Source organism: Schistosoma haematobium, chromosome ZW (assembly GCF_000699445.3).
Source record: "Schistosoma haematobium chromosome ZW, whole genome shotgun sequence".
NCBI classification, from domain to species: Eukaryota; Metazoa; Platyhelminthes; class Trematoda; order Strigeidida; family Schistosomatidae; genus Schistosoma; species Schistosoma haematobium.
Window position 1 is genome coordinate 73,308,789 of NC_067195.1, and position 16,756 is coordinate 73,325,544.

The 16,756-nt window shown below is 33.9% G+C and overlaps 1 protein-coding gene across 1 annotated transcript in view; it reads right to left on the reverse strand.

Moving 5' to 3' along the window:
- Positions 1-11,168: 11,168 nt before the first annotated feature.
- LCLAT1 (Lysocardiolipin acyltransferase 1) overlaps positions 11,169-16,756 on the reverse strand; it is a 28,156-nt gene continuing 22,568 nt past the window's right edge. The window contains exons 5-6 of the mRNA XM_051208732.1: positions 13,604-13,849; positions 11,169-11,673 (exon numbers count right to left, since the gene is read on the reverse strand). Coding sequence (XP_051072419.1) covers positions 11,243-11,673; positions 13,604-13,849 — 677 coding nt within the window. The 3' untranslated portion in view covers positions 11,169-11,242. The remainder of the gene's footprint in view (positions 11,674-13,603; positions 13,850-16,756) is intronic.

Sequence of the window (16,756 nt, forward strand, 5' to 3'; positions counted from 1 at the left end):
CGCCGTTGCTAAATCTTCCACATATTTACGTTTGTCGGTTCTGATGCTCCTCTTCACTTGTTTGTTTACTTCTGTGTATTCAGCTTGTGCCTTGGCTTTTTCTGCTCTTGTTCGACTGGTATTGATTGCTGCCTTCTTGTTCCTCCTTTCGTGAATCTTATCCAATGTATCAACAGTGATCCATTCCTTGTGATGGTGCTTCTTGTGACCCAGGACCTCATGACACGTTGAAGTGATTGCCTCTTTGATCCCCTTCCAGTTGCTCTCCATAGTAGTTCCTTCTCCATTGAGTAGATCATGAAAGGCCTGGAACTTGTTGCTGAGGACTATCTTGAATTTGTTGAGTTTGTTAGTATCCTGAAGAAAGGCCGTATGGAACTTTTGTGATATTGTTCGCCCCATTGTCCAGTGCTTCTTGAGTTTCAATTTCATCTTGGCGACCAGCAAGTGATGATCTGAGGCTATATCAGCTCCTCTCTTGGTTCTCACGTTCTTTATAGTCCTCCTGAACGTTTTGTTGATGCAAATATGGTCGATTTGGTTTTGTGTAGAGTGATCCGGTGAAGTCCATGTGGTTTTGTGTATGCGTTTATGTGGGAATATGGTGCCGCCTATGACCAGCTTATTGAAGGCACATAGATTTGCAAATCTCTCACCATTTTCGTTTCTTTCTCCCAGTCCGTGTCGTCCCAAGATGTCTTCATATCCAGTGTTGTCCGTTCCAACCTTGGCGTTGAAATCTCCCATCAGAATGGTCAGGTCCTTTGTTGGGCACTTCTCGACTATTGACTGCAGCCTATTGTAGAATTGATCTTTAGCGTCTTCATTGTAGTCGTTGGTAGGAGCATAGCATTGGATGATATTCATTGAAATGCCTTCTTTCTTTGTTTTGAAGGAGGCTTTGATGATCCTTGGTCCATGAGATTCCCATCCTATAAGCGCATTTTGCGCTTGTTTGGACAGCATCAATGCAACTCCTTGTGTATGTGGTGCATTTTCTTCTTCATGGCCGGAGTATAACAGGAGCTCTCCTGTAGTTAGTCGTTGTTGTCCAACTTGTGTCCAATGTGTTTCACTGATCCCAAGTACCTCTAGGTTGTATCTTCTCATTTCTGCAGCAATTTGGAAGGCTCTTCCGGTGTCCCACATTGTACGAACATTCCATGTACCTAAATAAATGGTCGCTCTGTTTGTCAGAAGGGGCATCGGCCTCGTAACTTCCGAAGGGATTCGGCTTTCATCATGAGGCGTCATAATTCTTCTAAATGAAGATCTTCTGACTCCCAGGGCAGAGTTTAAAAGGTTTGAATAATTTTTTCTGGTTAGCGTTTTTTTAGCGAGTTAGTTTTCTACGGGATGGGGACGCTAACCCCATGCCCAACCCTCCTCCTTTATCCGGGCTTGGGACCGGCAGTAGCCCCCGGAGGGACTCAAGGCGGAGTTTAATTATATAAAGATAATAATAATAATAATAATAATAATAATAATAATAATAATAGGATAAATTTGGGGCATAAAAATGAACATTAATCAAATTACGTCACCATATTATAAAATTAATTATTAACTAGTTGGCCGCGATGTTGGCCAGGGTAAAAGGAGCGGTTGAACATATTTCTGTCGGATAAAAAACTCTGGCTTTTCGATTCGAATGCCGATTGCTTCAACCGTCTGTAAGATTCTCAGTTTGACGGAGTTAGGTAGACTGCTGTTAACACGATAGATTATTGCGAAAGATAGCTTCATGTTGGTGATTAAATAATATTAAATTGAAGCTTAAATGGACAAGATGTAAAGTTTACAATTGGATTAGATAATGTAACACTAAGAATAGACTAAATGAATCAATTTAAGTTCAATTGATCAAAAAAAGCAGAACAGGTAATACATTAAAACATGAGTTATTATTATTATTATTATTATTATTATTATTATTATTATTATTATTATTATGAATTTTCTCACTTGCTACTACTCATTCATATTTAGAGGTGTGAGTTTCTACATGGTTGACCTAAATTTTCTTTTACTAAATTGTAACATTGTGTATTTGTTAGGTGAAGTCATGTAATCTAGTAACCAATGTACAACAACAATAATAATGATTTAAAATATAAATCAAACCTAGAAAATAGAACACACATAGAGTATGTTAACCTTAAATACAATCATTGATTGATTTAAATGGAAGTGTTATACCCTATGCATGTTGTTTTCGTGTAAAACTTAATTATTGAAATTTATTATACTCCTATAGATGGTATATATTCATAGAATACTAATTGTTATACTAAATGTTATAGGACCTATAGAATGCAATGAATTCAATACTGCTTACCAAGTTTTACACTGCAGAATACTTTTTGATCAACTGAAGTTGACTACCTACTTGGATTAGTCTCATTCGCTTATTATTTGTTATCGTAAGCCTAAAAATTCCAAGAACAGTTCTTGTTACTACGTAAAGATTTATACTCATCAATATTTCTTGTTACAAGTTTTCTATGAGTGATACAATTACGATTCTATCTTGATATTGAGAGCTGAATATATTTCAATTCATTTTCCGGTAGACATGACTAACTTATTCGCACTGATAGATTAAATGCTTTTATTTGGATGGTGTTTCATTCTCTGACCTGGATAGTTTGATCGTGAAGCTTCCATTGGCCTTCTGAAAGCTTTAAGGTTAAGTTATCCAGCTCAAAGAATGAAGCATCAACACAAATCATCCACCTGTGTTACAAATCTTTCTCATTATCTCAAAGGCTTCTATATTATTGACTAGTTAAATTACATTCGATACTAACTGATATTTACAGGTTTTATTCAGGAAAAAACATATAGTATTCAGATGCTACAGTTGGGATAAAGATTTACACTAATATAATGTTACTTCAAAATACGAAACTATAATTCTTCAGATGACTGGAAAATTTTGCGAAGAAAGAAAATTCAACAGAAATTAACAAAATTGCTTAAAAGGATGAATCAGTTATCAGTCTTGAGCTTTCAGAACATCCCTGACTATCTGGTACTGTTATTTCAAGATTAAATGGCGTTCAAAATCTATGTCAGAATAGTTTTACCTAATGATTAAACACTGAGCTCATTTAACTTTGTCGACTTATTTGTTTGTGTCTATGTAGCCGTAAAACGAATGATATCATTTTATGACAGACTGATACCTGAGTAATAACGAATATCATGTATGTGAAGTTCTTCTTTAGTATTGACCGACCAATGGCAAGTGCACCTCATTCTTACACGTCAATTGCGGAGCGGACAACTCAGTAGCAACATCTCTGACTGTGAAGTGTATATACGTAAATACCTTCCTGTTTGAATTTCCAGGACTTATCTTACTTTCTTATTATTGATCAATTATACATATGAAGAGTTTAATTAGCACACATTACATTTTACTATCTCTCACGTATTTAATATCATTTAATAGCTTCCTTAATCTTTGACTAAATATTTCATTCGACTAAAACTTACAATAATATCTTATTCATACTATGTTATTTATGTTTATCTGCTAAGATCATCGGGTAAGTAATATTGAGGTTAGACGCACAATATTAGGGAATGATGGTAAATCGGTTGATGAGGTTGTGAATCTTCATCGACTGAGATGGTTGGGCTACGTGGTACATATGCCTGAACACTGATTACCACAGTGTGCAATACTGACTAGTGTTGGAGACGGATAGATGAGAGTTAGGGGCTGCCAAACCAAAACGTGGCATCAGTCCATAAAGTCACTAACTTCTAGTCTGAGCCCTGTTGGTAGATGCAGACTACTTGGTTGGGGTCCGCGCGACTATCATAATCAGTGGTTTGAAACTCTGGGTGACATGGCTCAGAATCGATCATAATGGCGTCGGTGTACACACTCTTTGTCTTTCCTTAAACCGTGAGATTAAAATTACTATACTTTTATTTCTACGAACTAATTCTTTCTACCTGTATTATATCCTTATACGCAATCTTTCTTTCATATATTACTACAACTGAATTAACTGCTTCTATGAATTTTGGTGTTCATGTTGTTGTGCTAATGAGGTGTGGCAGCTTGGATCGATGCATATATGTGCCTAGTCCTACGTTGTAGCTAACTGACTGACATATGTTTATCTTGAATTTCAAAACCAAGTGAACATCATATACTAAATATCACATCACTCATAAATAAGTTAATAAACTCATGTTGCTTAAAATGTTAAATACTTTTTTTTATCGTTGTAAAGGGTGTATCTGACGTTAATATGTTCGTTGCTTTTGACTATTAATTAAGAGTTGTGACCGTTAAAACTGATAGAAGTTAGTTGAAAACAACATTTTTTGTTCATATACTTGTGCATTAATTTGATTAGAATAATCACTCAGTAAATGATTTTATCATTTGACAACAATTTCAATCATTCAAACAATATTTACTAACGATACTTTAAATACTTATACTAGCAATTGTTTTCCAAGAATCGTTGGTTGATCATGATCTTGAATTGTGTGTAAACAATTGAAACACTCAAATCTTTATCTGATCTGAGTTCATTTTAAATTTTAACAAAACAAACCAAGTTTTCTTTTCCTACTTGTTCACTATTATTTATTTATTTATTTAAACACATAAATATTGGTACAAGGAGGCACCAAATAGATATGCGCCACATAAATCATTCGATTTGTGTGAGGGCTGGGATATTACCCGGGTGCCTAAACCGAAGAATGTGGTTTTTTAGGAAGCCACACCCTGAGCGTTCGACCTAAATGTCTGATTCACAAAGCAGTGAAGCAACGTTAGGAGATGCATTCCCATAGTATCCGGTGACCAACAACTGGTTCATACGCCATCTGTTCCCTCAGGATCCTAGAGCCCATGTCCACCATTGGTTTGGAATCAGGGTTTCCCAACTCCTTTAGATGGACTCTCCTTGTCAATTATAAGAAGTTATTTTAGAAGAAAAAATAATCTCGTTTGTTCTGTTCTTAATCTAGCAGATCAAAAACATTGTATTGTTTTTCCAGATCAATTTTTTCAGAAAGTTATATTACATTTCTTTGTGCCTACATCATGGTAAATTTTCACGATAAAATAATGATAAAAATACTGAGCATCTACAGTTTATTTCATGCAAAGATGTTTTTTTTCTCGAGAAAATTCAAAGACAATATACATCAATTGAAGAATACTTTAGGAAAAAGCGAAGAAAAAATCCTCTATAAAGACTGTGACAATGGATGATAAACATTCAAATGAATAATTTTAACGCTGACAACCAACATTCTTGTTTCCTCATTATGAAATAATCACAACAGATAACCATCCTAGATTCTTCAGGAAAACACTTTTTTCAAGTTGTCTTAAATAGACTGAAGTGATGAAAGGAGGAATCAGGATCTCAGCCATTAAAATTACTATAATATCCACAAAACCCCCTTCTGATATTAATCTATATATTAGTTGTTTTGTTCATCAATCAATTCCACATTATTTCAATTTAAGAAATAACAGGGATTCTTCAGTTATTAGTAGTGGTATACAGACGAAGGTGATCAATATAAACCCACATATAATGTCATGCTGAAGACAAGCATTATTTTGGGGACAATTTTTATATCACCGTACTGAAGAAATATGCTCTGATTGTGTTATGGATGGTGAGGAATAATGTGCCAATCATTATCATGTTAAGTCTAATGATGTCCTTGGACGTTAAATGAACATTTCCTATTGGCCGTTATTTATTTACTCGTTAAATATTGTACAGATGTTGTTTTCCATTTTTACGGTACGATGTGGTCTGTTTGGTTAGTATATAAATAGAGTATGTTTGAAATATAACGATTCATATCTCAGAGCCTGTGACTTGCGTTCTGGACTCAACTGCCTGGGCTAGACAGCGAAGAGGGACCAATCGGGACTCTAGGTCGTCCTTACGTGTTTTGCGTGTCACTGTAATCGATCGATAATATACGCTGCTTATCAAAACCTGCAGTCCACTCGTTACTACAGATTGATTATCAACTATGTCAATACTGTCAGTCATGAGTACCTAATTAATAGGATTAATGTAAAAATAGAACAATTATGAATGAACTTGAAGTTTATTATAAATAGACCAACATAGCAACGGACTATGTATTGACCAAACCATGAATATGTTATTTACACTAGATAACCTGGTATGTAAACTGAAGTTGTAATTGTTACAATCAATATTAGCAAACTATCGATATGTTGACTTGATTTTTTAAAACACCAATAATCATTCAGATTTGTAATACCAATTGTTCGTAAACAAAATTTTTTCAGTAAAAATCAATTCTAACCAATATTGTTATTTGTTTTTTTTATATGTTCACTTGTTTTTAGATGTTTTTGTTGTTGCTACTATTCGTCTTCTTCTTTATATATGTTCCTTAAGTTTACTTCACATGTTTACAACCATTAACCATAGTTTATTGGAAATTTCGATTAGATATTACCTACAGTAGTAGTTATTGACATTAATTGATGTAACTAATAACTAAATGATATTGAAATTTGACTAGTATTCAAATAAGTTATTTCTAGCACTAAGATAATCATCCTAACTCTGATGAATGAACATCTACGAATACCACCTTTTTATTATTCATACCTATCCATGTAACTTATTTTTTTGGAGTGATTTATATTACAACGAATATACATTAATAGGTTTACATCGAACCTGAAGCAGTTCTGTTCCCTTTATAGTGTGTGTAAACCTGTGAAGAAGGTCATATGTATGTCTAAGCATCGTATTTACTTCAGTTAAAAAATATCTAGATAAACCTGCAAACTCAAAACTACCAATCAGATGACAGATGCATCAAATGTACTATAATAGTAACAATGAAAAATACTCCCAATGTATCTTCTGAATTATAGAAAAAAGTCAAACCTGAACATCTATTATTGAAGAAAGTCCTAAAAACCTCAATTATGAAGTGTAGTCGAAAAGAAATTGTACATATTTTTTTAGTATATTTACGATCTTTTGGGAAAGATGAATGACATTTACATCATATCACGAATTGTTGGAGTTAAAAATGTGGTCTAAAGGTAATACCCTAATGATAATACTTGGAGATACCTCAGTATGATTTCTGACGAGATCACGAATGCCCAGTACTCAAAAGTACGAAAATAAAACGAACAATTTGTTTGGCACTTTCAACAGATTTGTGAATTTCAATTGATGTCAAGATGTCATGGAAAAACTATGATGATGAAAAAAGATATATTTGTTCCCAAAAGTAAAATTTTTAGAACATTATTAAAATCTAAGTTTAATTTTATATTGATGCAGAAATACAAAGAAGCTTTACTGTATTGTATTATCCCGATAGCACACTCTGAAAATAGTTAGATGGAAACTATGTGAGTTTTGCACAACCGATATCTACATTGCTATTATTTCTTAATGAATGTATTCGAAAATGCTTTTATCCATAAGATGATACAATGAAATCATGTTTATCAGTTAAAAACAAATATCAAATTGGGTTTCGTAGAGATTGTAGTAACTTCAATAGTTGAGATCATGAGTCAATTGAAGCTAGACCACCATGGAAAAACTGGAACGACTGGATGGCTGTTTTGTCCTATCGTGAGACTCAGCAGTTCGCATCCAGTTGTGAGGTAGTAACTGACTGATGGCAATGGTGGATATGTCGCTCAATTTCGTGGATTAGTTGAAGTTAGACATTAAAACCGCTAGATGCCAGCTCAGTGGTCTAGTGGTTAAGTGCTCGCGCGCGAGACTGATAGGTCCTGGGTTCAGATCTCGCGGGGAGCGGAACCATGGATGCGCACTGCTGAGGAGTCCTATGCTAGGACAAAACGGCCGTCTAGTGCTTCCAGGTTTTCCATGGTGGTCTAGCTTCAATTGACTCATGATCTCAACTATTGAGAAACAAATATGTTTAAAAAATTATTTTACAAGATTTAACTGACAAAACTTCGAATCTAGGAAGTATCATAGACTCAACATTTATACAATTAATGAATCATCCATAAATTAGTGAAATGATTATGATAAATTAACTCATTTACCTAACAAATAGTTTGTCTTGAACTGTATACTTTATTGAGATCAATTGTTTTTCACTTTTTCATCATACCATGATAATTTCTCAAACGTAAAACATATTTTTGCAAGAAGAAAATCATTCATGATCAATACGTGTTGATGAACAGCTAAAGTGTAAAACTGTCAACTTCATTTAAACGTTATAAAATTTCCTTAACAATATAGCAATTACTAGATAAAAATATCCAGTGTAGTTTTTAACAATTTAAAGTTTATTCGTATAGAAAAGTGATATTGATAAAATGTAAACACTAAATATACTGAGTGGTTATCTAAACAAAGTCAGCCCATGATGTGAAACTTTAAAGGCCACAATCCCTATGTTATAACGGATGGATTGAAATATTTTTCTCTCCGTGGAATACTACCATGATGCTATGACACGGAAATAAGACTGGACTGGATGATCGAGTTTATACTACAGCAGGACTGAATACTGGAACAATCCTCTATATAGAGACTAGATCATGTTATATCAAACACCCGACTCACAACTGAAACTATAGAACCAGAGTAGCATTAGACAATACTTTATTCCACACAGTTACTGGCAGTCACTCCCAGTGAGTACGGAGTAGAAATCAATAAAAGGAAGGTCATATTTAATAGACACTGATATAAGTGTTTGTCTATGCTCCCTAACAAATAGCATTCAATTTCGTCATCACAATCATCAAATGTTTATTTAGTGATTAACTTCAACGGGTAATTCTTGTAGTTCTAGAGAGAAGCTACAATCAATGGGAGTCATTTATGTTAGACATGAGGCAAGTATCGATAATTCTAATGGATGATGATCGCACAATATTGCGAATTGGTTGAAGCTAGAATCATTGGATGCTAACTTAGTGGTCGCAAGATCAAGCGCTCACAAAGAGTATTTAACGTCCTGGGTTCCATCCTTGGTAGGGTCGAAAGTTTGCACTGCTGACGAATTCTACATAAGGATGAAAAAACTGTCCAGTTCCTCCTAGTTTCCAATGGTTTTCTAACCGTGTTCAGTCTCTGATAATCCATAAAAAAACTCAATTTCTGAACTGGGTGTGTAAAATATAAATTAACCAGAAGTGCACATACGTAACGATAATATTAAGATCGATGAGAGATATACATCTCAAAATCTATTTAGGTTGATGGTTACGATGACATTTAATGACAGTTCTACTTGATAAATGTTTATAGATTAAAATGGATGTATTATATTTAGTGAAATCATAAACAAAGTAACTGAATCGCAGTAGTGATTATATCTGATTTGATAAAATGTTTCCCACCTTCGATTAATTGAAAATGCAAGTAATACGCTTCAACAAAGGAATATAGCTTAACCCATTCACTAGGTAGCTGAATATGAGCCACAATTTGTTTGAAGGCTAATTACATTATTCCGTTCCCTGAACTTGGTGTATGGGGTTTCAAACCCGGTACTCAGTGGCTGAAAGTCGGACGGCTTAACCACTGGGTTACTGCTTCTTTGCCGTGTTACATGTAACTTTAATAGCTTCAGTGTCTCTAAAATAATGTACTTTTACTTAATTTTGCTTCAGAATAAATTAACTATTACTTCCTTATTGACGATTGAAATTTCATAACCCTGTCATTGAATGACGTTTCCTGACATTGATTATACTTGAGTGAAGGTTTACTCAGGGGACGCATTAGCTATTCTTATGTGCTTAACTGTCTGAATTCAAGTTTATTGACTTCCACGACAGATTGCAGATAGAAGAGCATTATTTATTTGCATGAAATAGTCTTTCAACTCAACAACTGATTAGTTTCGTAACTTTCAGCTAACAACATTGATGATGATTATAGATAATTTTACATTAATGTTAGGAATTGCCGTTGGCTGTATAATGATGGTATTAGCAACGTTGAAGTGCATTGTACATTTCATATTGTTTGTTTCTAAGTAGTGTCATAAATATTACTAAATAATTGTTTCTGTTGTCACTATCATAACCGTACACATGACATAGAAAGGGTGTAAGATGACATTAGTTAGGATTTGATTCTGTTGTGGTATTAAGAAAAATATCCCAAAAACAATTATCCGGTTAAGACTAATGCTACCCTTGAACGTAAAATGGTGTCATTTTCCTATTGGTCGTTTCCCTACTGATCAATATTTATTTCGCGTGTCATTTTCCCATTGGTCAATATTATTTCACGTATCATTTTTCGGTTGGTCAATATTTATAGTAATCGTAACTGTATGAATATGCATTCGTTTGTAAATCATTATTCTGCTCCTGACCACATAACAATTTTTCATTTACGGTTCGTGTTCTGATATATTGGAGATTGGGTAACAGTATTGGGGTCGTACTGGGATATCTGAAGCTGATCAATTGGGAGAATTAGAGTAGCCACCTCGCGATTCACAATAGATTCGTTACCTGAAATCAATTATTCTTAAACTAAAAGTACTCGAGTTTTCAATCAATACATATAGAAGAATATATTCAAAAGATCAACGTATACTTAGATGAAAAATGAAGTCGTTCAATAAAGCTTAATGTTTCAATAAAGAAAAAAAAAACATGCTTGCACAAATGATAATATCTATATGTTGTAAATTAAGTTTATGAAAATAAATGTATGTACGATTTCGATGTTACATCTGATCTAAATTTTAATTAATCAATATCGATAACAATGAACGAAAACAAGTGAAATAATCCACACACAGAGAAGTCCCAAATAATTAATGAATTAGAAAAAAGAGGAAATAACTTGCACAGGGTACAGTAAATCATCGTAAATAAATAAATAATTGAAAAGTCATCCGACTGACAACTAATTGCAGGTATCATATGAATAACAGATGGAAGAAAAGAGAATATAATAATATAGATATTTGTGATGAAAAAAGGGAAGTTCACATAATTAAGAAAAAAAATGAATTAAAATGATTAATACTAACTGACGATGACGGTAGACAAACGATAGAGAAAGAGACGAAAATTAGGCAGAACAAGTAGTATGAATGTGAAGATGAATTCAATGAGTAGTTATTTCTTTCAGAAAGAAAAAACAACAAACAAAACAGCTCGACATATTGGATTCACATTATCTATACTTTGTGTTTATAGTGCAACAACAATGTGATTTTAAGTAGCTTTCCTATTCTGATCAACACCTTCATATTGAACTGAATGCATGAAGACATTATTGGCATTACTATCAACATCATCATGTTTAATATCATGACTATTATTAACAGTAGTAGCATTAAAAGTAGTATCACTGATCTCGTTGTATTCACCTTTAACAGAATTACTAATCCATTTAGTGGCCCATATATTAACACCATTTGTGTAATAAGTGAAATAAGTAAACAACAACTGAATTGTGATAAAATAAATCTGAATATAGAATGTAGTACAGATCAGATACACTAAGCTGACCATGGATAGAAACCAAAATCCAGTGTTGAATAAACCCAAATAAGTGAACATTATACTATCTGACGAATTCACATAGAATACTAGACTATCAGGTGTTATTTCATTTTGAAATGAGCGTTTGCCAATAGGATTATCTGTAAAATTAAAAAAAGTGAGTACACATATATACTACTGACTGAATGTTTGTTAACGATGAATAGTAGTGATAACTATAATTATAATATTTGTAAATATTTGTATTTTCCTGTTATTCATATTAAAAAATCCAATAGACCAATCTGTATCAGCATATGTACATCCTGAGTGGTGAGCTACGATAATGGCACTGCCCAACCTTAATATAAGCCTGTGATTAAATACCAATATAAAGGCAACCCGCTTAGGATACATCAGCTACTAGCTTTCCAGACCCCGTAGTTCAATGGATGAAGCACTGATGGTTGAAGATATTAGGTCTGTTGTAACTGAGTCGCCAAATGTTATGTCTGGTAGTCGCTGACTTTTACGTCGGAATCGATTAATAGTTATACCTGTAAACGAGAAACCACTGCAATTCCCACAACTCTGTTATAACACCTTAGTAGCCAGCAGAACAACTTAAACCTCGGACATGAGTCGCTGCTTCGAAATATTGTAATAGCAATGATAAAAAGAAAGATAAAACGTTGAAAATATGAATCGAGAAGAGAGTGAAAAGGTATGCACGAAGTTATACAAAAATTCGAGAACGAGATGAAGGAAAAGAGTGAATGTCACCATGCGATTGTGATTCATCCCACCCAAAGTCTCCAATCAGTAATCGCAGTTACCTTGCAGAGCTCAACCTCGTAGTCTGAGTCGACTCATATGGTTCAAACCAACAGTGAATGACTTCATAGACTGACAGTTAACTGTGAAGCATTTAAGTCCATATACATTTAGATATGAAAGTAATTTATGAACATTTATGGAGTTTACATGTGTATCTAGACTTGACTGCTATAACTATAATCATACATAGACCAGTTGTTCGATCCACGTTTTTTTCATGTAACCATTAAAAATACACAAACTATCACAAAAAGACACCAAATAATTATTTTTGTCCGAAAAAAAGAAAGTAATTAGCATTGATGAAAACAAATACTACTAATAGTTATGTTGTGGATGCGGAGGAATAGACCAATAATTATCATGTTAAGTCCAATGGTGTCCTTGGACTTTAAATGGACATTTCCTATTGGTCGATATCTGTTCACTTGTTGAACATTGTACAAAATGTTGTTTTCTATTTTATGGTACGATGTGGTATGCTTGATTGGTATATAAACAAAGTATGTTTGAAATATAATGATTCATATCTCCGAGGCTGTGACTTGTGTTCTGGACTCAACTGACTGGGCTAGGCAGGGAAGTGGGACCAATCGAGACTCTAGGCCGTCCGTACATGTTTACGTGTCATTGAATCGATCGATAAATACACTGCTGTCTAATTTTTCCAGTCAAGGACACAACAATTAGCACAGGGTAGAAATCGAACCAACTTAAAGTCATAACAAGTTAACACTATTTCATTCTTATCTCGATTTCTGAACTGTACCATGTAGTCGAATCTAGAAAAAGCGTGTAATCCTATGTGAGATTCGACAGCTGAATACAGTGTTGATGTTTATGCAACCCTGAATAGTAAAAATTGGTAGACATAAATGCTTTTATATTCCCATCGCTTTCCAAGCTCTCAGTACAAAATAAACTTATCCTTTAAGAATGCTGATTATCTATGAATAACGTCTCTTTTTAAATTTTATATTTCTTGAAATGCTTAAAAATTATAGGGAGAGAAAAATCATATTGTATAATAACTTATTTTATGTCTATCATTTAAACGATTCATTTGAGTATATGTCTAATCAATAAAATGATTAGTTCTCTTTGATTGGTTAACGTCTAGACTTGAACTAGTTAAACTGGCATCTATTTCCCATTTTTAAACAACTTTTAAAGCATATCATACATCGATATACATGTCTATATACAATATAAAATGAATAATATGTAAAACATTAATTCATAAAGTAAACTAACCATAATATTCTTTTAAAATATTTTCTTTTTCTAACCAACGATTTTGTAACCATTTTGACAATTTATCATTTGTTTCTTCGTCTAATTTTTGATTATCACTTGTGATGTCCAGTAGATCACTTAAATAGAAACGGCGAACAAGATAATGCACTTCATGTGGAATATGTCCATAAATTAGATTAATTTCCGGTGACGGTAAAATATCTGGATAGGCTACTGTGACATCATATACTTCAGTTAGATGATCTGTTACAAGATATAGGCAAAAATAATTCAGATAATTGAGTATCTATTATTTTTATAGTATAAAACATGAACCGATTTTATCTAGATCACAAGTGAAAACGATAAAGCATTGGATAACTACTTAGCTTTAGTATGAAACTCCACACTAGTGTGCATCCACAATCCTATCACAGAGGACTGAACCCACAAACTTCGTTCTCTCACGAGCACCCTTAACCCTTAAACTACTGCTGAGCTGGTACGCAGTGGTCAACATTCAATTTACGATACTATACAACTATTTTCCATTGGTGAATAACTGCCTCAAACCCGACGTAGTTGAACTCAACTTGTCACAGCTCCAGGAATCACACCTTAACGACCACATCATTATTAGTATAGGGAGGGGGTGAAAATATTGTAGAAATTTCATTGTTTAAATCACGAACTGATTCTAGTTATCCAATGATAATGAATAAACACAAATATTCCTACGGATGAATGTTTGTTTTCTTGAATAATGACATTCTCATTACATAAACATTAAATTACATAATGAGAATCAGACTAAGTTCAACTTGTGACCCATCACACATATACATGAAACACCCAGCTCCTAAATGTCCAGGTATGAACGATGAAGAGAGTCAGCTCTTCCTCTCGAAATACTTTCACATGGCAACACATATACAGCCAATGTAAGTAAAGTCCTACACACTGCTTTCTCGTGACGGGGATGCTGTTTACGAAACTCAGAGGACGAAAAGAAAATGTCCAGCGCTTCAACCAACGGAAACGATCAGTCCACCTAGGGGAGTCGGAAAACCCTGATCCAAAATAAAATGATCCACGTGGGCTCCAACATACTGAAGGAACAAATGGCGTATGTACCAATTGTTGGTCACCGGCTATCATGGGACTGCATCTCCTGACGTTGCTCCACGGCCTTGTGGATCGGACTTTAAGGTCGAAGGCTCAGGGCGTGACCCCCTAAGAAAACCACCTGCTTCGGTTTGGGCACCCAAGCAGTATCACAGCCCACACACGAATCAAGTGACTTGTGTGGTGTATATGTATTCGGTGCCCCTTTGTACCAATATTTGTGTTCAAATAAGTAAATAAATTGTGTAATAAAAGTGTCCAACTATCGTTTTAAAATCTGAAAACCCAAGAGAACAAATGATCGACTACCGTGTGGAGAATATTCAAACTGGTCATACTGATAGAAAAAACGTGTTACCATATAAGCTATGATGATTATAAAAACAATTCACACAATCTGACAATGCAATTACTTAATAGTCATGCTATTCAAGTTTTGTAAAAAGTACATATCACACTTTCTTTAAAAAAACGATAAGAGAAATATAAGGTGTATGTAACCAGAAGTAGAATATGATTAAAGAAAATTATTATCTATCACTAGAATTGAATAATAATAATAATGAATGTTATAATGGTCTGGGGATTATCTTGTCATTGATATTTTGACTGAAATCTAAACAGCGGGATATTCAAATCATTACAAATTAAATGACAAAATATACCCGTTGTACAATTGAGCGGATGTCTGGACTCTACAGCTAAATGAATAACGCGTTGGTGTTTAAGGTGGAAGGTACTCAGTTTAAATTCCGGAGTGGACATCAACTATAACTGACGAGTCCTAGGTAGGACGAAACGCGCGTTCTGGATTCCATAACTAGCTACATCCCATTGATTCTATATAGTAATGACAATCATATTATTTGTTGTTCCATAATGACCTACACAATTTGCTCTAAAAGTGTACATTAAAACTATTGAATCGATATAATAAGTGTATTATTATCATTATATACATAAGTTAAATTTGTGAAAATTACTAAGTAGATAAGAATTTCGTCTTTAACTGCCTTTAACCCACTTCCATTTTCGCGATATAGCAGTATCATTAATCCTTATACGAAAAACCGCATAGCTTGGATTTTTATGGCGAGTTCAAATGTTTGAGCCACTTATTTTATAACTGTACAAATACTGTTCCAATCAAATAATTATGAACCTTATCTGCGTGTATTCATGCGGTATTATGCAAGACCAACGCGATGCTAAATACTGGAAATCTCAAATTGAAACACTGCGCCTATTAACATATTGTCCTTCTTGTCAACCATTTGAGAAAAAAAGACAGATGAATATACTGCAACCTACACATTCAATATTTGATTAAGATAGTTTTACTAAAAGAAGTGAAATAGTAAACCTTCACCCATTACGGATAAATAAAAGATGCTATTTGAAAAAAAATCTATAAAATGTAATTTTTTGATAGTTGAAATGTGAATGTGTTAAAAGAAACTTATTACAATGCTGCACAACTGAAGCCGAGAATTCCTTACTGCATCGAAATTTCTAGTAGTGAACAAAACTATTATCCTGGTTATTATTATTATTATTATTATTATTATTATTAAATTATATTCAGTTACCGATTTATATTCAGTCAGTCATATGCAAAGAAGAACCTAGCACACCCCATTTAGCATAGAAACGAAACTACCAGGGCAAATGCAGGTATAGTAAAGGTAGTAACAACATTAGTGGAATAGTGAAGGTAGTGGATAAAATTTGTAACTCAGGTGGATGATTTTGGTGGTTTTGTTCTGAGTTGGATGGTTTGGTCGTGGAGCCTTAAACTTCTACCTAAAGTTTGCGCTGATGACGTTTAGTAGAACGATAGAGGCCCCACGACCAAACCATCCTGCTCAGAGAAAAAACCCCATTGAAATAGAAAACATTAGACACCGAATACATGGTTCATGAAGATAATGCGAATCAAAAACCATTCTTATGGTGTGATTTAGGGAACTAGGATGTATGGGAAGACAAATAGTAAATGCACCTGAGCCATTGCGAACGAATATTTACACTGAGTATTACGTATTG